Here is a 27,424-nt window from a genome sequence, read left to right as displayed (position 1 = left end):
AAATATTGCATGGAGATTAAAATGCCAAGAAGTAGCATCTGGGGTTCTATCCTATTCTGGATATATATTCAGGTTGCCCAAGGAGGTTGTGGATGCCCCATCCCTGGAGGCATTCAAGGCCAGGCTGGATGTGGCTCTGGGCAGCCTGGTCTGGTGACCTGCACATAGCAGGGTGTTGAAACTGAATGATCATTGAGGTCTTTTCAACTCAGACCATTCTGTGATTCTATTATATAAATATATATATATATAATCCTCTCTGTATATTCTTCTCTATATAATGCTTTATGTTATTCTATATACCCATGATATTTTCATCCTCTCTATATATTCCTTTCTATATAATCCCCCATGTTATTCTGTATATACAAGATATTGTGCTATTTCCCTCCTGTCTATATATAATCCTCTATATTGTTCTATATATATAGTATTTGACATTATTATGTTTTCCTCCTCTAGAAGCAAACCTAGTGTATATTTTTGTAACAAACCCAGAAGGAATATATTTTTAGCTGCCTCCCTATATGGTACTAAGATGGATGGGGCAAAACAACGCACAGTGCCTCCCTCTGCTATGCAGGGTAAGTATATTCACAGGCAAAAAGAGGGGGGGGAGGAAAGCTGCTGTGAGGGAACTGGAGAGGATGCTGAGATTTGGGAAGGTATGAAGGTGGGGATGGCGGGGTGGCTTTTCACAGCTGATCCTAAAATCACTGCCCTGGGAACATTGAGAGGAGTGGGAGGAGAACAAACCTCCGCCTGAGCGAAAATCACCATCACTTCAAATTAGATCCACCTTGTAATTCTTGGCTAAAGACAGCCAGATAACTGGAGCGGAAAGCCAGACCATCCTTAAACTCCTAAATAAGTGGCCTGGTTTTTCAAAGGTATGAGCAGCCAGCTGCTGCCAGGGAGGTCAGCTGGAAGGAGCATCATTACTATTTATAAGGCAAGCTGATTTGAAAGGGTGGGGCAGCACGAGATGTGTGGGGAGGTGTAAAAAGGGAATGGCTTGAGATCTGCAGGTGCTGGATGGGCTGCAATGACCTTGAAGGGTCTACAGGGAGTGGGGGTGGAGGTGGGAGCATAAAATCCCAATTCCAGGAGAGCAAAACCTATGGTGATGATAGGTTGTTAGCATTTCTGCTGCCAAAGCCCAAACTCCTCCACTCCCTGCTTTGTGTCCCTGCTGATCAAGCAGCTCATCCCAACGTGATGTGACCCAAAATCAAAACCTCAAGTCCCCATCTCCTTAGGGATGGCAGCCAGCCACTCTGGCATTGCTCCCATGCCATCAAAATGCAGGGAACGGCAGCCCCAACTCTGACTAAGCTATGATTCATCACCCTTTCCCTTTCTTTTTCTTTTATTTTCTTTTTTCCTTTAATGGAAGCTTGAAAGGAAAGTGTGAGAGCTATTCATGCCTACACTCAGTGCAGCACATCTATTTGTGATGTGGCGTCGAGGCGATGGGGAACAGTTTGTGTGATGCTCAGGAGGTCCGGGAAGACAGACGGAATCATACAGTCTTTAAGGCTGGAAAACACCACTAAGATCATCTCATCCAACCATCAAATGGAGTTACGTCAGATGGAGATACCCATGAAATTGCAAGTCCCAATATCCAACCTGATCCTATGATTCTATTATTCTGCACGGTTAAAATTTGGAGATGGTGGGTCAGAGTTGGGCTGCCGTCACCCTAAGGATGCAGCTCTGTTTGAGCTCGGCAGCAATTCCCAGCGCGGCCTCAGTTTACCAATCTGTGAATTGGGCACAGTTCTCTCTGATTGCAAAATTCAACCAGCAGCTGCCTAAAACATTGCCATTGCCCTAAAGACACCACATTGCAACAGAGAAAATTACTCATCTGGAATAGCAGAGGGCCATTTGTAAACAAGAGTTGCAAACAAGCTCTTTCGTTTCCAAAAAATGTCAGCAGGACCTTGGAGGAGCCAAGAAAATTGTGTTTGCAGTGTACTGGGGAAATGGGGGCTTTCATGAAGGTAGGGATCAAGAGGTTATGTCCCCCAGTTGCTGCTGGCAGTGTTTTTTGGGGGGACCCTGCAAGCATTTGCAAAAGGCGAGCAGAGTGGAAGGGATTGCATTGGAACATTGCATGCTTGGGGCTGAGCTCCGGTCTCCCAGCCCCATGCAAACACCCAACGAACCCATTCCTCCATCCAGGGACAGGCTGTCCACGTTTTAACCTATTGCACTCTGCAGTTGAACCTGGTGTGCTAAGGGAACGTCATCCTTCCCCAACAGTAAGCAATCTCCAAGCATTGAAATACACCAAGCAAATGCTCCGGGCTGCCCAGCGCACATCCGCTGCTGCAAGCAGTGGCTTTTCTTAAAATAGCTGCAAGCAGAGAAGGGAAAATAATTCAGATGGGTTCAGGCTTGAGGAGCAAGCACTAATATCGAGAGGGGGAAATCCCCACAGAGGAACAATGCATTGCCCAACCCCAATGTACCAATACCATCTCGGTGCCGTGCTGGGAGCTGCTCTTACTTTGGAGCTGCAAAGACAGAATCATAGAATCATGGAATGGGTTAGAAGGGACCTCAAGGATCTTGAAGCTCCAACCACCCTGCTACAGGCAGGGCCACCAACCTCCCCATTTAATATCAGACCAGGCTGCCCAGGGCCCATCCAACCTGGCCTTGAACACCTCCAGGTACAGGGCATCCACAGCCTCTCTGGGCAGCCTGTTCCAGCACCTCACCACTCTCATAGTAAAGAACTTCCCCCCGACATCCCTCCTTCAACTTAAAACCATTTAAAATGAAATACAGCTTTTAGCAGTGACCAAGCAACAAGTGCCAAAAAAAAAAAAAAAAAAAAAAAAAAATCAGCTTTGTGCACATGAGCTCTCTTGCAGCAATAGGTGCAGAAACAAAAAAAAAAAGAAAATTCACATGAGTGCCTTGCAGCAAAGTGATACGCCCTGAAGCTTTCTTTAAATGCTTTTTGGGGCTGTATTGAACAAGTGTTTCTGGTTGCTTCTGCTCAGCTCCTACTCTGAGCCCTCTTGCGTGCAGTTGCCATTGCACTGGTTGCGATGCAGAAACTATTTCAGGACAGTAAATTCTGCCTGAAGTCAACCCTCCGTCGTGGAGGGCTTTTTTTGTTTTGTTTTCTTTTTTTCAGACAAAAGGATGAAGGTCCAAACCTAGTTAGCACCTGGTTTACAGCAAAGGGCTTTGCAAAGGGAGGACAGCGGTCCTGTGGATGGGGTGCTGGTGGTAAATGCGTTAAAGGCAGATAGTTTGGGAAATGGGAGTTGCAGACACATTGCCTTGATGAATGTTTAGGAAGGATGAGAGCCTGGTTTAAACCCAGTTCCCCAAGCTAGAAGCAAAATCCTCAGGGATCCTATTGTGAGGGGGGTGACAGGTCCCTTTGGAAGTCCCCATAGAGCCAGATGAGGGTGTGAGATGGACTGCAAAGGAGCACTTCACCCTGATGTTCCTGTTTAAAATCTGAGGGATGACATTTCATTCATGGACCCATCTTGCCTAAACCAAAGAATCAGATACAACTGCATCTCTTCTTCCAAGCTACTATAATGTTTTTCCACGGAAAGCACCAGGAGGAGGTCCCTATGGCTCACCTATGAGAGCTCCCTGTGGGGCACTGAGGTGAGAAGTTACAGTCTGAACCTCCCCTGTAATTCTCAAGAAAGAAAACTAAGTTGAACATAACATTCTGAACCTGCAATGTCTACCAGAGCAGGAACATTTCTCAACGCTGCCTGAAAGTCTGCTCAGAAATGGGTCCAAGAGGTTTGAGCAATGTCCTGTGAAAGTTCCTGACCTCACAAGGCAAGAGCAAAACAGATCTCACCCCATAAACTGCTACATCAGACAGATAACTGACTCCCTGGGATGCAGAGACAGACACAGGGTTTTCAAATGGTTAGAGGGCAATTGCATGGCAAGCAGTTGGGAATATTCCAGTCTTGGGAATCTGATACTGTTTCTTCTTGGCATGAAATTTGTCTGCAGAACTTCAGGCTTGGTTCCAACAGAATGGGTCAAAGGGTGCAGATACGCCAGAGCCAAACTCTAGGAGGTGGCAGTGCCACTGACTTCACAATATTTGTGTTAGCCTGGCACTGGGCTGCACCTCCTCCTCCCAGGGACTTCCTCCCAGTTATATCAAACCAACATCTCCCACTTTGTCCCCATGCTTTTTCCAATGGGAAATCTCTTACTGAAGCGCTGGGGTTGATTTAGTGTGTGATGCCACAAGATGGTACATCTGACTTCACGTGACCTGGTCCCTTACCAAGATGCCACAGTCCCCTCAGACAAAGCATCCAGCACAAAATCCTGCTAGTTGGGAAGAAAAATGTTTGCACTGTTATTGTATCCCAAGTGAGCCAGGTCAGACAGCACCTGCCCTGCTGCCAGCATAACCCTGCCATATGCTGCCACAGTGCCTTCTCCAGGTGCATCAGCAGAAAGGGGATCACACCACATCCACACCTAATCCCAAGCGATAAAGCAAATCAAAGATCCAGCCATAACCCCACTCTTTTGGAGCAGGTTGTGTTAATTAGGAGCTTAGGAGTCGCCAGCCCAGTAGTGCATATGGGATGCAGCCCTCCAGGTGCATAGGGAACACCCTAGAGAGCAGCCCGTTCAACCCATTTAAAGTACAAGATGGTCACCCTCCGGAAATCACAGCCTCTCATTATCCTGTGGACTCTGCTATCGAATTATTTCTTAACATCTTATTTGCACCTGCCTTTCATTAAGAGCCTGGATCGTTATCTCATCGTTGCAGATTATTAAATCCAACAATGGCAAACGCTGTGGCCTTTCATTCTGGGACTGACTCACCTTGTGATGTAACAGGGACAACCTCAGCATCACCATGGCAACCGCCGGGCTTCTCAAAGAGTACTGATGTCATGAAGCCAGATGCTGGGGGATGGTGTGGAATCTCTCAAAGAAGTGGGAGAAACTTCAACACAGTCACAGAACTGCAAATATTGAAAGTTAGCCCCAGGGCAGCTGGGGTTAGGGAGATAGGAGGGAGGGGGTAAATCGAGTGGTTGCCATTCCTGAAGCTTGAGGAGCTACTTATAGGCGCAGATTAATCGCAGCCTGGGTAAAAGGATATTCTTTTAATCTCTTCCATCAACCCCTGCTGATATCAGTATGGGTCCCAGTGTTAGTTCTTTTATCAGTAGGTGATAAAACACCATTCTACTGATATAGCTTGGTTTGTTTACTACCAGGTACAGGAGGATCTGCTCCCATTGGAGCATGGCTTCTGCCCACATCCACCGTATTTGGGAAGGATTTATGTCATTTGGGTGGCTACAAGAATCTGGGTACCTTTGTCCATTTCCACCCCCCATGGAAAGAAACAGACACTCCCAGAGCAATTCACTTGCCCTGTTGCGGATATTGGCTGTAAATCAGGCCAAACTGTGTCCTGGGGGTGTCTGCAGCCCGTGAGCATGGAGGTAGATATTAGTGCTGTCTACAGCCAAAGCTATCAGATGCAAAGCTTGGTGGGCTCCAGAATGAGGTGATCCAAAACACAATTCCTCATTCCTCAAGGCACAATTCACACAGGGAGTCAGGAAGAAGCTTTGATGAGGAGCTGCATTTCGAAACTGCGTACGTGCTGGTGATCTTTCCACACCCTTGTGAGCACATCTGCCATATCGACAACTCGCTCGTCCCTGCTTCCTTGCAGAGCTGGAGTGATACAGGTGATTGTTGCCCAACAGTGTCCCACATATCTCAGCTCCAAAAGCCACGATTGGGATCAACACCACTGCTTGGGTTGAGCTGTTCCTTGGGTCAGCCTCCCTAAAGGTTCACCTCTCCGTTTGACTGATGGAAACCGCAAGCCATCAAGAAGCAAGGAGCTCTCAGTGTCCCACTTCTGCTTTTAAACCTGAGACCTACAGGGACTGCTTTTAGGACCTCTGTGAAAACCTGGGAGAGGGTACTGTCAATGGGTTGAAATTCAGACTAGGAAAATCCACAGCTACACTGAAAAAAATGTCTAAGAACCAGCCAGCTGAAAGGCACTGTGAAATGGCAAAGATTTCTGAGTTCTCTGAGCCAACAGCAGAAATAATCAAGAGATGAAAGATTCTGGTTGAGGACGTGCTCTTCACACAGTGGACATCCCAATTTTGATTTATCCTTCATTGACATTTTCCAAACAGACACGAAAAATATTTATCTGGAATTTTTTGATAGGCTGAAATAATATGGGGAGCTTGCTGCCAAGCATATTTTCTCAAATATATTTATGTTTTTGTTTTTGTTTTTTTTTCTCACAATGACAAGCTGTTAACAAATGCTCAGGAAAAACTCAGATGGAAGCACATTGGCTACTCTATTGACCATGAGTTGTCTCTGCTAAATATGATGGAAAAGACTGGAAAATGCATTCTAACTATTTCAATGTTTCTGGTCACATTACCCATCAGAAACCCAGAGCAAAACTCCTTGCCTTAAGGAGGCTGCAATTCTACCTTCCTCCTCCTCAAAACCCAAGCAAATGAGTATAGGAGATATGTGTTTATCTCACATGTTCATCCACAACGTGTCAGTGAGCCCAGCACGTCTCCATTTGAGCCTTCAGAGACAGGAAGGTCAGAGCAAGAGTTTCACATTTCCCAGCCCGGCTGTTTACTCTGTTCAGGCGGCATTAAAACAACTGCTAGAGCATGGCCTGAGTCAACACAAGCTCCAACAGCCGCCCAGGCAGGCTCTCCTGCCAACTTCCCAATAAAAAAAGTGAGTGGTGCTCAGGCTGAAGGCATGACCTTCCTTTGCTTCCTGTCATGCTTTTGTCGCCTGGGCTTGCATAATCCAGGGCACCAAAGTGATGGGCCCTTGTGGATGCCTTGGATTATTGGACAGACCCTTGGGTTGCACACTCTTGGGTCAGACAGACTTTTGGGTCAGACGGGCTCTTGGGTTGCCCAGCCCATGCACTGAGTCAGTGGGAACCCCAGTTTCCTGCACCCACTGGGATGCTGACATGGATCATAGAGCATTTCCCACAGCTGTCAGCTGTGCAAGATAAAGGTCATCGCTACTGAGGACCCCACCGGTGTGAGATGAAGGCAGCTAAAAAAACCTGAAAGCCCATCTCCATGCAGCCTACCAAACCCAGATGACCATAGCTCCCTTGGTTGTGGAACACATGCTGGGTCACATGCGATAGCCTTCTGACGCTGCTTAAAAACCTAGTCCTTTTGCGTTCAGACAGACTCAAGTCATCGATGGAGAGGGGTGACTAAGTCCTGGCACTGGCGCACACCAGCCACATCCCACATTGCTTTGTTTTGTCTTGTTTGCTGTTAGCCACCGTGGCCATGGCACCAACCCAACCCCACGGCTGGCTGCAGTCCGCAGCCCAAACCAGAAAAGGTAATTACAGATTTTCCAAAATTCGGCATTCAAACAGTAAATCCCTACCTAGGAAAGGCCAGTTTCCACCCACTGTCCTCTACCAAGGAGTTATGAAAACTGCTGTCATTGCAACAACACTTTGTTGAGCGCTTTTTGAAGTTTTATAAAATCACATTCAGATTCATAACGCTGATCTGTTTGACTTGGGTTGGTTTCTGAGCAGCTCAGCTGCTCCCAAAAATTACCAAAAAAAGAAAAAAAAAATACAGCAGCAATTAGAGGCAATTTCATGCTTAAGAGAATCAAAGACTTTGCAGACCGTGCTCCCCTGTGCACGTGTTATTCCCAGTTGCTGAGGTGGAAACCCATTGCCCACTTTTGGCAAAGAAACCTCAAAGAAACAAACAAACAAATCACTGCTGACAGGTGACTCTTCCGCCTCAACTCATCCTTCTCAGGGCACGGTTCTACAACACAGATTTCGGTGGCAAAGCTGCCTAAGAGTTCCTCTTCCCACCCCAAAGCCTTGTCCTTAGCTGTCAGCTGCACCCAGCATTCCAGCTGGGAAATTGACATAGATTGAAAATAACTAACAGCTTTTTTTTTTTTTTTTTTTTTAATATTAGAAAGAATTTATTCTCAGAAAGAGTGGTGATGCACTGCTGTAGGCACAGGCTGCCCAGGGAAGTGGTGGAGTCAATGTCCCTGGAGGTTCAAGATAAGGGCAGATGTGGCACTGAGGGACATGGTTAATGGCCATGGTGGGGATGGGTCAACTGTTGGACTGGATGATCTCAGTGGGTCTTTTCCAACCTTGATGTTTCTGTGATCCCTCAGTGCTGGAGCTCCCTTGGGCTGTTAGGGTCTCATATTGGCATCAAGATTGGACGCTCGTCTGGCTCATGCCCTGTAAAGGGACAAGTTTCCCCTAAACAAATATATGTCGATGACTTAGGAGCTTTTATTCTCCACTCATGCAGCAGTGCCCATTTGTACTTCTAGGGGCAGGATAACTCAGTTTCCTGGGACTGCTTGCAAACAAACACCCTGTACTGCAGTTTCTCCCTGTTGTTTACCAAATGGTCCTCAAGCTTTCCTAGAATTTCCTCCTTGGCAGAAGAAACCCAAGCACCAGCAGTTGCTGTTCATGCTCCCGTCGCGTGCTGGCAGCCGGAGGGACTCGAGGTTGGGAAGCAGAGGCAGCATTTCCTCCCAGTGCACACGCGAGTGGGGCGTGCACAAGCCATGCAGCTCTGCAGGCTCACACGTGCTTGGGAGTGTTGCATTGGGCCGTCCCCCGCATGGCAGCGAGCTCTGCATGGCCAAAAAAAGAACGTGTAAACAAGTTTACCCTGCTGCCCTGCTAAAGTGCTCTCCCTGGGTCAGTTTGGGTAAGCCAGCTGCTAAGCGGAGTGCTTGGGGTTTTGGCTCAGGGAGGGGAATCAATCATTTTGGCTGGAAGGGTTTTGAGTGTTAACCTGAGCCCTGCTGCAACCCTGCCCAAAATCATGGTGCTGAGGGCAGTGCCCCCTTTTTTCAGCAAATTCATTGCCTATTCCCCATCTCCAAAGCAGCTTCATTCCTACCCAGGTCATTTTGCAAGAAGTTTGTCCATCTCACACTCTGCACCCTGATCTCAAATAATCCAGTCTGGGGCTGGATGAACAAAGCTTTCCCTGATATCCAGCCCAAACCTCTCCAGGTGGGGTTTTAACCTCTTGCTGCTACTCAAAAGGGGAAAAGTTTTGTGTCACACTCCTGTAAGCACAGAGCAGTGATGCACACCAGGACATCCCTGCCCTGGGACAGGGGACACAGTGTCGCATGCTCCAGCAGGGACAGGCTTGATGCAAAGAGTGCTGGATCTGTAGATAAGATAAGGTAAGATAAAGGATTTGGACTGCTGCCACACTGCTGTCGGAAAGGAGCTGGCAGCATGACTGCAAGCATTGCTAGGTGCATGTGATGCTGAGAAGCCAGGATTGCATGCATCTCCCAAAATTCACTGGAGATGTGCCAGGTTTCAGAGGAGGATTTCTCACCAGCTAGGTTGCCCTGTGTGTAACAATCACAATTTCCCTTTGGAGAAGCAGCATCTTAAAGGAAAAAAGGTCTAGGAATTGTGGCTGAGAACCAAGCAGCTCATTGCATGAGTGTACAACACCAGGCTGCACCCATATGTGGCATGGAGATGGCACTCAGAGCAGTGCTCTCACCGGGATGGGATGCAGCCAGACCTATGCACAGCATTAACCCTGGAGCAGAGCCACCAGCAGAACCCCCACTGTTGTCTCATCAACCCCCCTGATGAAGCCCCACGTCACTGTGGGGCTGGGGACAGCCTGTCCAGGTACAGTAGCACTGCTGTGGGCACACACACAGTACAGTGTGCTGGACTCGCTGTCTCATGGTATCGAATTGCTGTCTTTGCAAGAAATAGCACAGGCTTGTTGCAGCCCTGTGTCTCTGCTCAGGTCCTGAAGATCTCCAAAGAGCAGCTAAAACCACAGCCACCATCAGATTGCTGCGCCCTCCCGTGCCTCACTTTCCCCTGCCACAGGTCATATATCTGGTCATCCTGTCATCCTCAGATGAGGATTGACATGCTGGGGAAAAAGGAAAAAAAATCTCAGCATCCAAATATGAACCAATAGAATGATGTCCTTGGGGAAATAAATAAATAAATAAATAAATAAATAAAATAAAAAATAAAAAATAAAACAAAATCATGAAAAAGGAAGGAGGAAAAAAACTGATAGCGAGGTCGCGGAGTCACCATACCTGGAGGTGTTCAAGAAAAGGGCAGGTGTGGCACTGATGGACACGGTTGGTGGGCATGCTGGGCATGGGCTGATGATTGGCCTGGGTGATCTCAGAAGTCTTTTTCAACCTTAGTGATTCTATGATTCAGTTTCTGCTTTTGGGAGGAGGTTGAATCAGGGAGAGCAATACCAAGGAGATGTTTCCTAACGGGGATTTGTGGGAAAGCATGAAGAGAATGGGTTTGTGCTCTGGGAAGGGGAAATCTTAGATGGAGAAGCATGGGAAGAGCTTTCAGACTGGAAAAAAAAAAAGGTGTTATGAAGAAAATCTAACCATTCTCAATAGTGAGGAAGATTAAAGGCAGGTATATGGTAAGTTGCCCAGCTTTAGAGGGAAAAATGGGGAAATGTTCTCATGGGAGGACAGGGAGTTGGTTGGAGCTTGATGATCCTTGAGGTGCCTTCCAACCCAAGCCATTCTATGATTCCATGAGTCCCCTGGGGGAAAATATAAGAGAAACTGAAAATTGCTCATCCGGGGACCATCTGTGATGGCCTTTTCTTCAGCCTTCCTGCTGCTAAAACGTGTCTGTGTTTTAAAAAAAAGCCGGTAGCCCTACAGAGACCAAAGGCGGCTCTCGTGTGCGTGTGTGCACGCACGCAGCAGGCGAGCAGCAATCACGCCTTGCTGGCTGCTGGTTTTGAAATCCTCCCACGTTCTTCTGCTAAAAGCCCGTGGTCATCTGATTTTATGTGAACACCTCCAGAGCTTTGCCTTCGCAAGAAGGGATCTCAGCAGGTTCCTGCCGTGGGCAAAGATGCGGGGATGAAACTGTGAGGCGGCTGCCGTGGCAGCGGGGAGAAGATGTAAAGGATCTGGGAATCAGACAGCCTTCAGAGGTTGTGGCAAGATGGATTTTTGTCATAACTGAGGGTGTGTTAGGAAGGGGTTAGGTTGATCTTTCCATCCCAGGGTGACCACTGAGATTGGTCTTCTCTAGGTAGACTGGGCTTCCCATGCTGGTGGTGGCACAGGTAAAAAGCACTTAGGTTGTATTAACACCTGTTCATTGTAAATTAGGAAATATTTCTTCTCAGAAAGAGTGATAAAGCAATGGAGCAAGCTGCACAGGGAGGTGGTGGAGTCACTGTCCTTGAGGGTGTTCAGTAAGAGGGTAGATGTGGCACTGAGGTGTACAGTTAGTAGGCATGGTGGGGATGGGTTGACAGTTGGAATAGATTATTTTAGAAGTATTTTCCAACCTTAATAATTCTATGATTTTATGATTCTAAATATAGCAGAGGACAGTCTTCCATCCATGCAGGAGGAAGGCAGGAGACCAGCAGCCCCAAGTAGCTTGGTCATTGCCTGGCCCTGGGAAGGCAGGCTGGAGGGATGGGTGCCTGCTCCCAGTGCCTTATCCAGGAGATAAAACAGTGCTATCAGGAGCTGTGTCTTTACCTGGTTTCACAGAACCACAGAATCACAGAATGGCCAGGGTTGGAAGGGACCTCAAGGATCATGGATCTCCACCCCCCCTGCCACATGCAGGGCCACCAATCTCCCAATTTAATACTAGACCAGGCTAGCCAGCGCCCCATCCAATGTGGTCTTGAACACCTCTAAGGATCCCATCCACAACCTCTCTGGGCAGCCTGTTCCAGCACCTCACCACTCTCATAGTAAAGAACTTCCTCCTGACATCCAACCTAAATCTTCCCTCCCTCAACTTAAAACCATAAAAAAAAATTTCCCCTTGTCCTGCTGTTATCTACCCTTTCAAAGAGTTGATTCCCCTCCTGTTTGTAGGAGGGAATCAATTCCCAGACTTGGGAAGTCTGAGAGGCTGTAAAAACCCATCTCTCCCCAACAGCTGGTTTCTGTGAGCAGGGTCCCCAAAAGCACCCATAAGAATTCACAGCCTGTTGTAAGCCTCTTATCCCAGTTTTGAGCAATTACAAGTGGGCTTTGCTGCTTGACTTGCCCTGGTGGTGCTCATTGCACAGCCCCATGAAAGCTGCACCAGCACCAGTAGGAACACAACTGCTGGGCATGGTGCATCCTTCAACACATTAAAAGCTCTTAACAAATGCTAGAAAAAGCTAAGGAAAGTGTAATGTCACAGTGGAGAGGTGATGCTCTTTGAGTGCTTTCTTGGAGAGCAAGGATATATTAGGATGGGTGTGATTTTGGGGACGAACACCTGCACATTTGAGTTGTTTTGCCCAAGGGGCTGAAGTGAAACTAAGAGCCACAAGGCGCACACTCTGTTGAGAAGCACAGGCCATTGGGAAAGAGGGACACAAGGGAGTTTCCAGTCTTCCAGGAAAGGTGATTGATGAAAACAAGGTGACGCTTTAATTAAAGCACGAGCGAGTGAGTGAGGAAAGCTGGAGAAAGCTCGGCCACACATTTTCTCCCTGCCCTTTGAGTAGATGGCTTTGAGCAGGTGCCCACGTGGTCACAGACATCAAGACAGGCCCCACAGTGGAGGATGACACCCAAACCCCCCCAAGCAGCTCCTGACAACTGCTCTGCTTCTCTTCAGCTGTGTCACTAGGAGATGTAATTCATCTGTGCCCGTAAATTCCCCTTTGACACGAAGTGCTCAACACATGCACAGGACTGCCAGGAAAGCACAGAAGCAAGCAGCGGATGACGTGACCAGCAAGCACAGCAGCGTGTGCATTTGCAAGCCAGAGTGATGAAAGGTGACAAAATTAGCTGTGTAAGTACCAAATATCTGCAGAAAAGCACATCTCCACCCTTTGCTGTAATTAGTCTGGAGAATAGACAGGTTTGTGGCAGGTTGTGTTGTAATCTGAATACTTATATACAGGAGTTATGATTTCATAGAATCATAATCATAGAATGGCTTGGGTTGGAAGGGACCTTGAAACCCATCCAGTTTCAACCCAACTGCAGAGGGCTGGTTGCCACCATCTAGATCAAGTTGCCCAGGGCCATATCCAACATGACCTTGAATGCCATGATAAGACATCCACAATGTCTCAGAGCAACATATACCTATTGCACTACATGCAAGGATGCCCTCCGTATTGCTTTCAGACTAAGGAGAGATGCTTAATTCAACTAGTGTGCAAAGACCACAAGGCACCACTTCCTTTCCCATCACCAGCCCAGCAAAGCTGAAGTTTCAGACACAGATCCCTCAGGAGCTCCCAAACTCCTGTGCATCCATCCTTCCTCTCCCACTTCTGCAAGCTGTCACTGCTGCTCCAGTCTATGCACGTGGTCCTGCTTCAGTGTGGTGCAGAATGGGGACATGCAGTGGCCACTCTGTGTACCATAAGGAATGCTCCATGGGGGACTTCCCCCAGACATACACAGCAACCCTGTCTGGAAATGGGACTTCTTCAAGCCTAGGGAGCAGACAGTGTGGAGGTTTATCAGGTCTATGGAGTTGCAGCAGTGTTGCAAAGCTGCTGCTGACATCTCTGAGCAGCCTTACCTAGCTGTAATGTCTCTTCATTGCAGGGTAGTTGGACTAGATGACTTTTAAAGGTCCCTTCCAACTCAAATGGTTCTATGGTTCTATGATTTAGGCAGCAGAGCCCCTTTCCAGGGACGTGCTGTCCCCCATCACCTCTCTAAACCACAGCCCATGCCCATTCAAGCCCTCTTCTCCCATAGAATCACAGAAAGGCTTTGGCTGGAAGGGACCTTAAATACCATCAGCACTCAAGAAGTATGATTTTTGGTAGTACCAGAGAAGACCACTAATGCTCAACATCATCACCAGCCACTCCAGAATTTGTCCTCTCATAAATCAGCCCCAAGTCTTTATTCTTTCCCATTTCCCAGGTTTCCTCAACCTTTCTTCATCGGAGAGGTGCTCCAGCCCTCTCACCATCCTCATGGCCCTCTTCTGGATCACCTTCAACAGTTCTGCATCTTTCTTGTGCTAGGGGCTCCAGGCCTGGACACAGTGTCAAACACTTTTTATTGTAGACCTTGCATCCATCAAGTCCTTTCATACTGGCTAATTTCTGGAGCCATACCCGTGGCAGCCCATTGGTACCAGCACCATGTGTTCAGTCTCTGCTCTCTGGCTTTCAATCTGATCTCCAGGCCCTTTCCAGTCTGTAGTACTACAGCACATTTTTTTTGTCCTTTGACAAATGTCCTACTCTCTGCCAAGATCCTGTTTGTTTATCATTTGCTCACTCACAGCCTTCCTCCCATCAGTAATAAAGCTGCATTTTTCAGGCCAGGTGAAGGCTGTTTTAGTTGAGAGCTCCCAAAACTCCCATCGGCAGAACTGCAGCATGGCCAGCATTTGTCGAGATAAGAAATGAGATTTTCTTCAGTGCTCCCAGCCGATGTGTAGTGTGTAAGAAATCAATTTCTTCTCTGAGCCCATTGCTTCTAACTGTCCTTGAGCATCCCTGCTAGAAATACCTTTCTTTATGATCTGAAACTATCAAATGCCTTGAGGTTGGCTGAATGGCAACTGTACTGCAGGCATGAATCACAGATCCTGAGGTGATGCCACTGGCTGCAGTGCCTGGAGAGAAAGGAAGCAGAACAGAGCCTACATGTGCAGGATTCAGCATCGATTTGTCAGGGAAACCCTGACAAATGCTAAAACTGTATGACGGAGAAGCCAGGAAACTAGGGAGAAACATGCATTTTATTCCCAGGATACTCTGTTTCCACATGAAAACATGGCTGGAGGCCTCCAAGGTGAAAGCCCCAGTCTCCACACGCCTCAGGCTATTTGGGGTTTGTGGAGCCTCCAGGCAGAGCCTCCCCTGTGCAGCTGTCAGTTGCCCTGAGCAAACCCTGGAGTGAGGTGCTGCTCCCAGAAGTCTCCCAAAGGCTCAGCCTTCTTGCCAAGCTGGCTGGAGGCCCTATTTTCCCTTGGGAGGGTTGGCTTTACATCCTGACTCCAAACCCTCTGGGGCCACCACCTTCAGCTTTTCTAGTCTCAGCAAGTCTTACAGTCTTCATATGCAAGAAGAATTCCTTGCTGGGGGGGCTCTTTGGAATGGCTCATGAACAAAACACATCTGCAGTGCCCTCTGAGCTGTGTTGGACCTTCCCAAGGTCTTTTTGGAGGAGTTGCAAGTTGATGAGGGAGCTGCTGGCAGCTGCTCTGGCATTTCAAGGTTGACCTCGAGAAGAGGTTTGTAAAGGAGCTGTGAATGGGACAGAGACCAAGAGATGCAGAGCTGAATTCTCCATAGCAAGGTGACAAGGACATGCAGGGTAGTTGTGCCACAACAAAGCACCTTGGCCACACTTTGCTCCCTATCCTCACCAACCAGCATTTTTCATTTTCAAAGCCTGATGCATTCTGCTCTCCTCCCACTGCCTGCCGCCTGCGATCTCTCCTTCTGCTCTAAATGAATCCGTTTATCGCCTAAAATTAAACCAAGACACGCTGCCTGCTGTGCTGTCAGGATGCGAGGGTGTGAACCACATCACTTCTCATTAAGCCTTAAATGGCAACATCAATCTCTGCGCCTGAGATCACGGGCGCTGTGAACATGACTGTGGGCAAACTGCCTCACACCCCAAACATCCTTCCCACAGCAGGGAGAGGTGAGAAAACCCAATCCAGCCACCTCTTCCCAGTTTTCAGTCCATCCCTGCTGCTCTTTCACACCACACCAGCCTCAGTGTGCAGGATACCTGCAATGGTACCCTGTGCCCCTTCCCCAGCTGCACACTAGCAAGGAGACACTGCTCTGCTTCAGCAAAGAAGATGGGTTAGAGGCTGAGCAGCATCCTCTACTTATGTCCTTGCATGCCTTAATTTATCCCCACTTTTTTATCTCTTGGACAAGGCTTTTCCTCACCCAGTTTCTCCACCCAATAGAGCTCCTGGGACAAGAAGCCACCATGAGCGGATGCCAACCATGTCAACACCACCCTGATGTGAAGCAATGATAAGAAGAAGGTGACATGAAGGCCTCCATTTTTCAGCAGTTCAGAGAAGGATGGAAAGCTCCTTCACCCACCTGCAGGGCAGCAAACAAGTGCTATCAGGGCTAAGAATCATAGAATCATTAAGGTTGGAACAGACCGCTAAGATCATCTAGTCCAACCATCAGTCCATCACTACCATTCCCTCTAAGTCATATCCCTCCATGCCACACCTGCCCTTTTCTTGAACACCTCCAGGGACCATGACTCCATCACCTCTCTGGAGAGCCTGTTCCAATGCCTCAGCACTGCTCCAGAAGAATTTTTTCCTAATATGCAACCTGAGCTGGGTCCTCCTTGCTCCATGCTGCCAAGCTGGGTAACAGCATGAATGTTCTCCATGTAACAGAGTTACATAGAAAGAAGAGATTTTGGGGGATGAGAGAGCATGATAAGGGGCTGTGAGGTGGAATACCCCTCTCAGAAGCCTGTCTCCTCCCAGGATTCAGGCGCCACAGTTCCTCCAGCTGAGCATCTCCCAAGGACAGACACAAATGCCTGCAGGTTGCCAGTTCTCAGCCTGCATCACCCCAAAACCCCCTCCAGCACCTCATACTCAGGCACAGAAAGCTCCTGCTAGCCTAACCCTCCTTCTCTCTTACACCACCCAGAGCAAATTTACCCCCAAAAGCAGAGGGAAACTAAAAACCCACAGCCAAGGGCACACAGTTCTGCAGTCCCCCCACATCAGCATCATAGCATCTCTGCGCCCTGGACACACAGCCAAGCTTGGTGCTCCCATCTTGCACCCCTAAAAAAGAGTCTATGGGACATCTCAACGCCCTCCCCAGTCCCCCCCAACCCCATCTGGGCATGCTGCCCACCCCAAATCCCCAGTCTCTACCTTTGCGGAACGGCATGGGTGGGTGGGATGCAGGGCTGTGTTATCGGTGGTTGCCGATGTCCGGCTCTGTGTCTTAATTTTATCTTCCTCCTTCCTCTCCTTTTTCTTTTTCTTCAGAAGGAAATGGACATATTTGGGCAAAGCCCGGCAGAAACCGGCGTCATTTGGGGGCAGGCGTTGCAGAAAGGAGGAAGTTCTTTGGATTTTGCAGCTCTTAACCCTTTGCATCCCAGAGATAGCAGGGCTGCCTAGCTGAGAGCAACAGAGCATCAATCTCATCTTTGTTTTGCAGTGCTATTGGGCCAAACTGAGAAAATGCTGCTTCTCCCAACACCAGGAACCCAGGCATTCTATTTAGCATCCTCTGGCCACCCTTGTACAAATAAGCTGGGCTGAGGCTCACTGGTGGTGCTCCCCAGGGCTCAGTACTGACTGAGTACAGGGCTGAGCTGCGATCTGAACCCAGGTTTTGAAGCACCATCATTGTGGTAACCATCCAACCAGCAGTTTGGATTGCAGCAGGAGGTGAAGGTGGAGTGTTAGTGGCTTGAAAGTCGTTCATTTTTACGATGGCTTCTGTACCACCCTCATTGGAGGTAGAAGACCTTCCTCAAAGAGGTGGCTGTGGCAGTGGCATTGATTCTGCCCTGCTCTAGAAGGGATGGTGGCTGCACGTGGAGACATTCCCAAACCTCAACCTTGAGTGACAGAAGCATGGAAGATTTGGTAACATGGGGATGCTGAGCTTCCTGCCAGCATCTGGAACCTGTTAGTGCAGCTAGTTTCTGCCCCATCACCAGCCAATACAGCAGGAAACACTGAAGATGAGTCTCTGCACAGGCAGATCATGCGGACAACCATTTTTTCATGGCAAATAGTCAGAAAACTATTATTACTAATTTATTTTTTTTTTAGGAGGGTCTTTCTTGACTCCATGCATCCCAACACCCACGTGCAGGAGGGACCCCCCAAGCACACCCAAGGCCAGGGTGCCATGACAGCCACCTGTCTTCTGTGGGATTTTGTAGCAGAAGCAGTCATTTTTTACAGTAAAGCTTTTTTTTTTCTTCCATTTGTTGGATTGATTTCCACTGTTTACTGTACAGCAGCTCTGCTGATCCATCCCTAGCAAGCTTGGCTCAACATCAGTGCTGTACTCTGCTGAAATGAGTGCTGTTCCTTTAACTGACAATCTCTGGAAAACACAGAGACTTCTGTAGTTGTATTTCTTGGGATAAATGCTGATTATCAGTTCATCTCTGGAAGAATAACCCAAGAATGTGGTATAATCAGGTTTAGACCCAATTTTGAACTTGGGCACCACATTTATCAGAAGTCCGTGTTTGGATGCTTATGTCTGGATCTTTTGTCCATTATACCCTGCTCATGCTTGCATAGTCTGGAAAGTGCATAAATCCTCAGTTGTTTTTTGTTTTGCAACCTTGATCTTTCTCAGATGCTCCAAAAGCATCTCAGTTGGAACATCTCAGAGGTGACCAGGATCCATGTTAGAGGTTAAGATCCATGGGAGGACCTTGCTTCCATCAGGGAGTGAAAGAAGCTTTACCACCCCCTTTGCACATGGAGAGGTGCAAAGGGGGTGGCAAATAAGTAAAACACCTGGTTGATAATTGGGATTTGCTCCAGTTGCTGTATGTGTTGGCCAGAAGGCTCCTGGACAGAACTATATCTCTGTGTGTCTATTCTGCTTTTCCATGTTTCCTCGTGGGCCATCTCTAGAAAGCAAATTGCATGTTCCAGCCAAGACCATCGTAGGAGTCAAAGCATCTTGTTGCCTCATTCTCTGTATTACATCCTACTGTTTTTCACCCACAGAAAGCACCTCGGGCATCTACGTGGTGCCAAGCAGTTTAAATAAACAGGAAAGTCTCCAAACATAGTCTGGGGATTTCTGGTACGCTAGGATTTTCATCCCTCACCCAATATTCATCATAAGAATGGCACAACATTGAGAATATTTAAAAAAAAATCTGGAAGATGATGTCAAGATGGGATTTAGATGGAATCAAAACAACATATGGCTTGGGTTGGGGAAGCAAGGATGGCTCTTCTCTTGGTGGAGCACAAACACCAGACTGCACAGGCAGAGAATGCAGCTTGGCATCACTCAGGCTTTTAGGAACAGGTTGGGCAAACATGCTGGGAGTGGTCCTAGCCAGCACTGATCCTGCCTCGGGGCTGAGGGATGGTGTAGATGGATTCTTGAGATCTTCCCAAGGCTTCCATGCTGGGAGAGACACCTACAGCAGCAGCGTTTGCCAGCACCTTTCCAGCCGTGGCCTGTAGGAAGCTGTCTCCAAAGGAAACAAAAGCATGATTTAATGGCTACTGAAATGTTGGTGTTGTTCAGTTAAAATTAATTCAGTGAAGAGTTCTTTTACCTTTATACCAGGTTTTAAGCCTATGTTTGGCTGAGATGCTGACTGCAGCCAGGAAGGCAGTATTTGTGCAGAAAACGGTGGAGATACAGCCCAGACTCCTGACAGACTCCAGCTAAAAAACAAAACTACTCATTTTCATCAATATCTGCACATTTCAAGGGGCACGGGAGATGGAGTGCTCTGCCATGCTAAGATTCTCAGCATTTCTGCATATACCTAAGGAAAGTGGAGAGATATTAACCTATACATGAGGAATGGATATTTCCATCAGTGATGGCCCAGCCAGGAAATCACTACTGAATTGACCTGCCTTTCCCATCAGCAGCATGGCAAGATGATGCACTGTCTGCAAGCCAGAGATGTCAGTGCTGTTCTTGGGCAGGAGCCATGCAGTCATTTCATGCTGAGAATCGGACACAAGGATCCACTTTGCAAAGAGGCTTGTGCACTATGAACAAAGAATAATGTGAACAGCTCATTTAAAATATTTATATCATCTAAAACTACTTGTGTGGCACAAACCCAAGAAAGACAAGGGTGCCTATAATAGCTGGCACTGAATGCATGATGGGTTATGCTTACATGATCAGTCAGGCTTGCATAATTCTATTTCTTCCTTTTGTAAGATGCTGGATTCCCTGGGCACAGGCTGTTAGCCCCTGGCCTCAACCCCTGCATTACACGGTGATTGAAGGTGTTGCTTCCCCAGACTTTATCCCCCTGCTCAGCTATTTTGCCACTGCTGCTCTCCTAAGCCAATCTTTCCTTGCTCCCAAGGTTGTACTTCAGTGACCAGCCACTGGCAAAGCTTTGTGTTGTTTATAGCCCCGAGCCTTCTGTTTTCAGTCTGCATCCTCACTTCCAAGGCTTTTTCCAACCATCCTGGGCTCCAGGTAGCAGAGACACCTGATACCAAGCTCTGTTTTGCAGCTAGTGATAACACAAGTTTGACGCTTCAGCCTTGAAAATGTAGCAGAAGGGAAAGTTGCAGAGAGGTCTATGGCTTCTTACTATGTCACCGACAGTAACAATAGCATTTCAGCTGGGAGAGTAGATGGCACACAACCAGGTTGTCAAGAGTTTAAGGTGCAGCATAGGCTGGAAACAAGCAGCTCTTGGAGACTCTCCAGTCAGGCTCCACGTGCACTGCAACCTGACCTAGACAGATTATTTTTGCTAGCCTGGTATTAGGGCTGGCATCCTCATATCACAAAGATTAGGTGCGCTATAAAGGTGCCACGAGAAGATTGGATTAGAGTGATGCAGGTCAAAGACTTAGGTAAAGGTGCTCTTGGTCCCTTGCACAGCTCTGGGCCCCAGTCTCATGTTCTGCCTGCAGTAATTGGCTTTTGGGTTTGAGAAAGAAAGGCCCAAGAGCACTATAAGGAACTGGACAGTATTTCCCATGAGTGATCTGCATGCAGTAAGTACTGCAGCAGTACCACCCACTGCCAGAGACATACCTTAGTGGCTTTCCTGCAGATGCCTGCTCGAGCAGGTTCCTAAATGTGATCGTGCTCTTTCCATGCAAACCCAGCCTCACTTCTCCAGGGACATTTCCATTGATTTCCATGGCTTTGAACTGTTACAACACTCCTCTCCAGCACTGAAGGGAGAGCATCACACTGAGAGAAACACCTACATCCTTCTTCTGATGCATCCAGGGTGACAATCTATTCCTTCTCACCAAGTCCCCGTGAAAGATGAATCCAGGCTCCATGCTTTTTCTTTCTGATTTTTTTTTTTTTTAAAGATGTATGCATTGATTTTTATCAGTGCCAATGTCACAGTGCTCATAATACAAGAAATGATAACAACCTCATTCTTTTTGTGTTTTTATTCAATGTTTCTTGAGCTTTGACTGAAAAGTGCTGGAGGAAAGACCAGGCCAGAAAGATCAGGCTTTGTCCACAAATAAAGTAAACTGTTTCATAGAAATAAAACTAAGCAAAACACTTTGGCAAAGCAAAGTGACAAAGAAAATACATGAGTAGCACCGTGATAGATGGCCATATTTTCAGGACTTTTTTTTTTCTTCCTTATTAATCCTTAATTCCTGACATCCTCTGAAGAGCTGAGCCTTTGCAGGTGAATGTGATGCTCCGGGACTTCATTTGCAAAACCAGCTGTGTTGTGCTATGTGGTATGATGTGCAGAGCTTTAACTGGTGCACTGTAGGTAGCTGGGCTGCATGTTCCTCTTTACGTTTATGTTTGAAGCAAATACCTGAATCCTGGTTTGAGTGCATTTCATTTCCATTTTCCTATCAAGGTCCTTATATGCCTCATACACAGACAAAGAGGGAAGAGGAGCCACCGGGATCTATTCCAACTCACATCCTCTCCCAGTGAGGAGAATGCAACCACTACAATTGCATAACTCCAGCGTTCTCCTGAAGTGCCTCAAACAACTCAAAACCCATCAATTTTTCCTTCCCATCCTCACAAGAGAATGCTGGAGGAGCAGAGGCTTGTTTTGCTAGAGTATCACTTGAGTTTTGGTTCACAGTTGCTATACAAGTTTTACAAGTTTGAAGCAGCAAAGTCCAAAAACATTACCCAGCTTTCTGCCCGCAGCAAGAGGTGGAGAGATCTGTGAGGAGCTGAAGACCTTTGCCTTGGCAGGACCATATGGATTCCTGAGCTGTCTCAGATGGAGGCAGGAGATCACACCTTAGAGACTGAAAGAATAAAAATAACAAAAAGGCTGTAAGATGGTAAGATGCTTAAAAACTGCTTTGGGAAAAACACATTCTTCCTACAGGAGAAAGAAGAGGTAGAAGAGAAGGGCTAGCTGTCTTCCTGTGAAATGCCTTGTTTTCTTTATCACTGAGGTTCTCTTGTGTTTTATCAGCCAGTGAAGCACATGCAAACTTCAAACACCGTTGCAAAGTCTCTGGCACCTGCTTTTATCTGGTTTATGTTGTAAACAAAATTTAGTACTGGAGATGCTACACTTGCTAGAAGATGTAGGGGAGCACCAGCCTTCATGCCTGCTAAAGCAGGGTCCTGCACAGGGAGCACAGCTGAAGGGGAGCACAGCTTCAGTCCCCCACCTATCAGGCTTAGGGTGCATTAATGCTGCATTGTGACCAGCAGCAGATGTACAGCAGAGCTCTTGCATTCCTAAACTAACACAATAGGAACAGGGAACCAAGTCCTGTGCTTTGGGATTAACCTACTTCCCGTTACTTAAGAAGAAACACTATAAATACTTGTGTGGTGCAGAAACTGGAGAAAGCAGATAAGAGAGGAGAAATCTGCACAGGTGTGCATGCTATCCCTTCTCCAATTAACTGCTTTGTTTTCCTTGGGTCTCACCTGCTCTGATCTTCCTCAGTGCCCATTTCCCACCCCATGTCTGGCATACCCATGTCTCTCTCCTGAGGAACGAAGAAGTGGAAATGGTAGGTTTGTGCAACCTTCTCCAGCAGTTAGAAGCCCTGCAGACTTCAATCCATTTTCTCCTCCTTACCACTAATTTGGTTTGCAACTCAAGTAACACTAGACTTGTAGCAATAAATAGCATGTAAAATCACCCTGCATATTGAAGGCACACAGCACATATACCTGCTGGCTTGTAGAAAGAGAAAGGCAGTTGTACCAATGTGAGCAGTCATTTCAAGAATGTTTCAGAGTTCACGGGTCCTTTGGTGAGGAGCAGAAAGGAGTAGCTTCCCATTTGTTGCTCCTGACACAAGGCATAAATACTGATGAGAAAGCATGGAGCTGCACAGGAGTTAAGGCTTCTATGCTCTGGAGCTGGCTGACATTATGAGCCAATCAGCCAATTCTTGAAACACTGAAAAATTCTGCAGTTCTCAGAGGTAAAGTTTCATTTTCAAACTCACTGTGCAAATGCATAACAGGCACAGATACGAGACTTCCCTTGAGATTTGCCTCCTCTCTCACAGACCAGTCTTCACAGCACCTCAAAACATCCACATATGCATCTCATTCATTACTCCAAGCACCAGTGCTGCCCCCCCTTCTCAGCTCAGTTATTTCTCATGGGCACCACAGCAAGCCAGCATTCAGAAAAAGGAAGGGCATTGTGTCCTTCCAGGAGCTGCCTGCCCATCTTCAGCTGGGCTGTGCAGAAGTCCTGTAACAACCAGTGATCAGATGTTACTTGTGCTGTGCAAACAATATTCTGCAGAGACTGTTTTTCTAGGTTGTTTTGTTTTGTTTTGGTTACAGCTGCAAGGGTCAGTCTGATTTTGTGTGTTGTGTCTCCTTTCTACTTACAGCAACATGCTGTGAGGGAGGGAGATCGATCATGTCACCTATTTGTTCTGAGGTCCATGTGTTGAGCTAGAACCAAAATCTCAGCCTTCAGGAAAGTATGCTGGTGACATAAAGCTGGCTGCTGGAGTGACCAGAACAGCAGTAAGCAGTATTTCTAACAGAAGAAAATGGATGAAATACAACTAGGAGTAAGCAATTTGACCTGTTTACTCATGAAGTTGAATACTCAATACCTGCTCCTCATCAGTGCCTTCCTATTGATGGCTTTAGTCCAATAATTCATCTCAAAGCCTTCCCATTTCTGAAGGTTCATGTAAGTTTTCCAAGGAGAGGGCAGCATGTGAGTCACAGAGGGCAGGCCCTGAAGCAGTGAGAAAAACAACCATTCACATAACCCAAACTGCAATTAGAATGAAGTCTTCATAGAATCACAGAATGGCCTGGGTTGAAAAGGACCACAATGATCACCTAGTTTCAACCCCCCTGCTATGTGCAGAGTCGTCAACCACCAGACCAGGCTGCCCAGAGCCACATCCAGCATGGCCTTGAATGCCTCCAGGGATGGAGCATCCATAACCTCGTTGGACAACCTGTTCCAGTGTGTCACCACCCTGAGTGAAAAACATCAGATTGCAAGAGAGAAGTCATTTAATGGAAGTCTTGCCTGTAGGACACGTAAAATTCTGAAGCTCAGAGTTATTCTCCAACTCATATTTGAAAAACCTCTCTTCCACAGTTCAGCACAGCAGAAAGACAAAGACATTGTCTCCTGGCTGACAGATCCAACATTTCACAAAAGCTCAGTTCTTTCCTCTAGCAAAGGGGAAAAGCCCCAGCTCAGATACTGACTGCCACCAAACAGGAGTTGGAGGTTGGCCAGTGGGTGGAAATAGAAGCAGTGGTACAACTTATCACGGTGTCTGCATCTCCTGAAGGGTCTCCTCCTATATGCAAAAGCAGACTAAAAAATGTAGACAGAACCTGAAGAAACATGAGAGTTTTCAAAGTAGCAGTTCCTAAGGGACTGTAAATTCTCATTTCTTTGCTGGCAGCAAATTAACAAACTGAGTGCAGTGCTAATGCAATCAAATCGCTATTCCTCTTCTAAGGACAAGTGTCATCACTTAAAGGTATGAATTCTTAAGAGTCCCATCATTATCACACAGCACTGCAGTTATTGGGACAGAGGGTGCTTGTAATCAACATGATTGGCTCTCTGCAATTGTAAGGAGCTCTTGATTTATTAGGGAAAGCAGCAAAATTACATTCAGGAAAATGTTATCAACACTAGATACGTCTGAAAGCAGCCCTCAGCTGTATGGATGCTCTTACTCTTTTCCAAAATTCTTTAGAGAATTTTCATTTATATCTAAGATTCTGGAGCAGCAAATTGTAGAAAAAAAATTGCAGGTACATGAGCAACAAGAAAATCATCAGCAGCATTCAGCATGATGTTGCCAAGGGAAAGTACGCTTGACCAACTAATTAACTTGTATGGTGAAGTGGCATAGTAAACAAGAAGAGAGCAGTGCACATTGTCTACCAGGACTTCAGGAAGGCCTTTGAAATCATCTTCCCTAGGATTCTCAGTTTGTCATTGATGCCAAAAAGGCTGAAGTTATGCTAGGCTGCATAAGGAGGAGTGTGACCAGCAGGTGGTCACATGTGGTTTACTCAGCACTGGTGAAGAACCTCGAATACTGGGTCCAGTTCTGGACTCCCCAGTACAGTCCAGGATGGACATACTGGAGAGTATCCAATAAAGAACTGTGAAGATAAAGACTGAAATAGCTCTCCTATGAGGAAAGGCTGAAAGAGCTGGGACTGGTCAGCATAGAGAACAGAAGGCCCAGGGAGAATCGCACCACTGCCTACAAATACTTGAAGGGAATGCTGAAGGATGGGGATATGCTCTTGTCGGTGGTGCCCTGCTCTAGGACAAGAAGCAGTGAACACAAATCAGAGCACAGGGGATTCTTTGAACATCAGGAAGAACTTTCTACGCTGTATGGGTGACAAAGCACCCAGAATGGTTGTAGCCCCACTCCTTGCAGACCTTTGAAAGCTGCTTAGAGATGGTCCAGGGCACTCTGCTCTGGGAGTGCCCTATTTAAGCAGAGGTTGAACCAGATGGACCCAGAGGTCCCTGCCAACCTCAGTCACTCTACAATTCTGTGAAATTAAGGGCACTGAAGGACTTGCACTGATAGTCCAGTAACATTGATTTCCCATGAAATCCAGAAGAGAAATGTAAGCACTTCCTGGATCTTGGTGGCGTATCACTTTTCACTACCAACTCTATCTGGCCATGCCTCTTCATTGGTACTTCACAAACTGGGAAAAAGAAAAAGCAAATAATAATAAAAAAGAAGCTATTTTAAGTGCTATATTCCTATTGCTGCATCTGCTGGCAGAAATGGAAGAAGCAATATTATTTTACCATCTAAAAAATGTAATTTGCAACACGAGGCAAGCTGCAACTTACCTGTGTGTGGATCACCACAGTATGGAAGCAGAATCACCTGTAGAATTAACAACTTCAAGCTGATTGAGCAGAATTAACAACTTCAAGGTGATTGAGCCGGACCTGAAATTTCAGCCTCTTGCTCCTGTGGTTGACATTCCTGTTGCTGCTGCATGGCTTATCTCAATTTCCTTCTCTATAAAATCAACTGCTTACTATTTTACTACATCACAGTTCTGTCTCACAGGAAAGAGCTTCAGAAGTACAAAGTGTATTATTTTGATGAATGATGGGTAATTAAGGAAAAAGGTCATTGTGAAGTCTGACTAAGTTTAAGGCTAAGAGCACTTACCATTTTCTGCCTTTAAATAAAAAGCAACTCCTCCAGGAGGAATTTTGCTTTTAGTTGCATAGTTGCAAATATATGGCTGAAGGGTATAATCTCAGCTCTGCAACCAACCTTTTGCATGACCTTGGGCAAGACACGTTTTAGCTGTCTCCCCCCTTCTTTGCACAGCTGTTTAGATAACATTTTGAGGCAACAACTCTCATCCTTCATATAATATTAGCACATCAAGCTTACATTTTGACAACAGTAATTTAAAACTTAACATTCCCTGTGAGCACAAGGCTCATCAGATTTCTTCAGTCTGACACTAAGTGGGCAAGTGATGAACTGACAGATGAAACTCAGCATAGGCTAAATACAGAACAGTGCACATAAGAAAACACAGTTGTAACCTTTGTTCATAATGATGGGCTCTGAAATAGCTGTTACCACTCAGGAATGAAACCTGGAGGTTATAAACACTAAAAATGACAAAGGCATCAAGTCAACGCTTCCCTGCTTTTAAAATAACAATCACTGTTACAATTTAGAAAAGTAAAAAGGCAGCAAATGGTTCTGCCACGATGCAAATCCCTGTTCTTTAGACTTCAGGGTTGGTAACACACTACGGACATCTTGTTCAGCTCCTGGCTGACATGTCCTAAATGTCCCTCTCAGCTTGCTGCTAGCATCAGGACGCTGCCAAATCTTCCTTAAGTAGGCATCTAATCTAGATTCTCGGAAGTAATGAACAGTTTGTGCTTAGCCTGAGAGGGGATTCAGTAATTCAGCACCTCAGAGAATCAAAGCCCTTACAAGGTAACACAGAATTAAAGTTTAACTTTAGGAAACCTGGACTGAAAAATATCAAACCTGTTCACTAAAGTAATATAACCAATACTGCACTGCCAATCAGGCAAATGTAACAGGCCACCATTCTATTCATTTTCTGTAATCATGATTTTCTAAGGCATCACACAAAATGAAATGAAAAATATTACTGCTCTAGATTACAGTTATGAA

At 46.6% G+C, this 27,424-nt stretch overlaps 1 protein-coding gene across 1 annotated transcript in view; it reads right to left on the bottom strand.

Moving 5' to 3' along the window:
- Positions 1-17,256, bottom strand: part of PFKFB3 (6-phosphofructo-2-kinase/fructose-2,6-biphosphatase 3) — a 37,913-nt gene extending 20,657 nt beyond the window's left edge. Inside the window, exon 1 of the mRNA XM_042872568.1 lies at positions 16,961-17,256. Coding sequence (XP_042728502.1) covers positions 16,961-16,976 — 16 coding nt within the window. The 5' untranslated portion in view covers positions 16,977-17,256. The remainder of the gene's footprint in view (positions 1-16,960) is intronic.
- Positions 17,257-27,424: the final 10,168 nt, after the last annotated feature.

Source organism: Lagopus leucura, unplaced genomic scaffold, assembly GCF_019238085.1.
Source record: "Lagopus leucura isolate 7727_CA_CO unplaced genomic scaffold, USGS_WTPT01 Super-Scaffold_100008, whole genome shotgun sequence".
Classification (NCBI taxonomy): domain Eukaryota; kingdom Metazoa; phylum Chordata; class Aves; order Galliformes; family Phasianidae; genus Lagopus; species Lagopus leucura.
The sequence above is the reverse complement of the archived record's forward strand: the minus strand, read 5'-3'. Positions and strand labels throughout refer to the sequence as shown.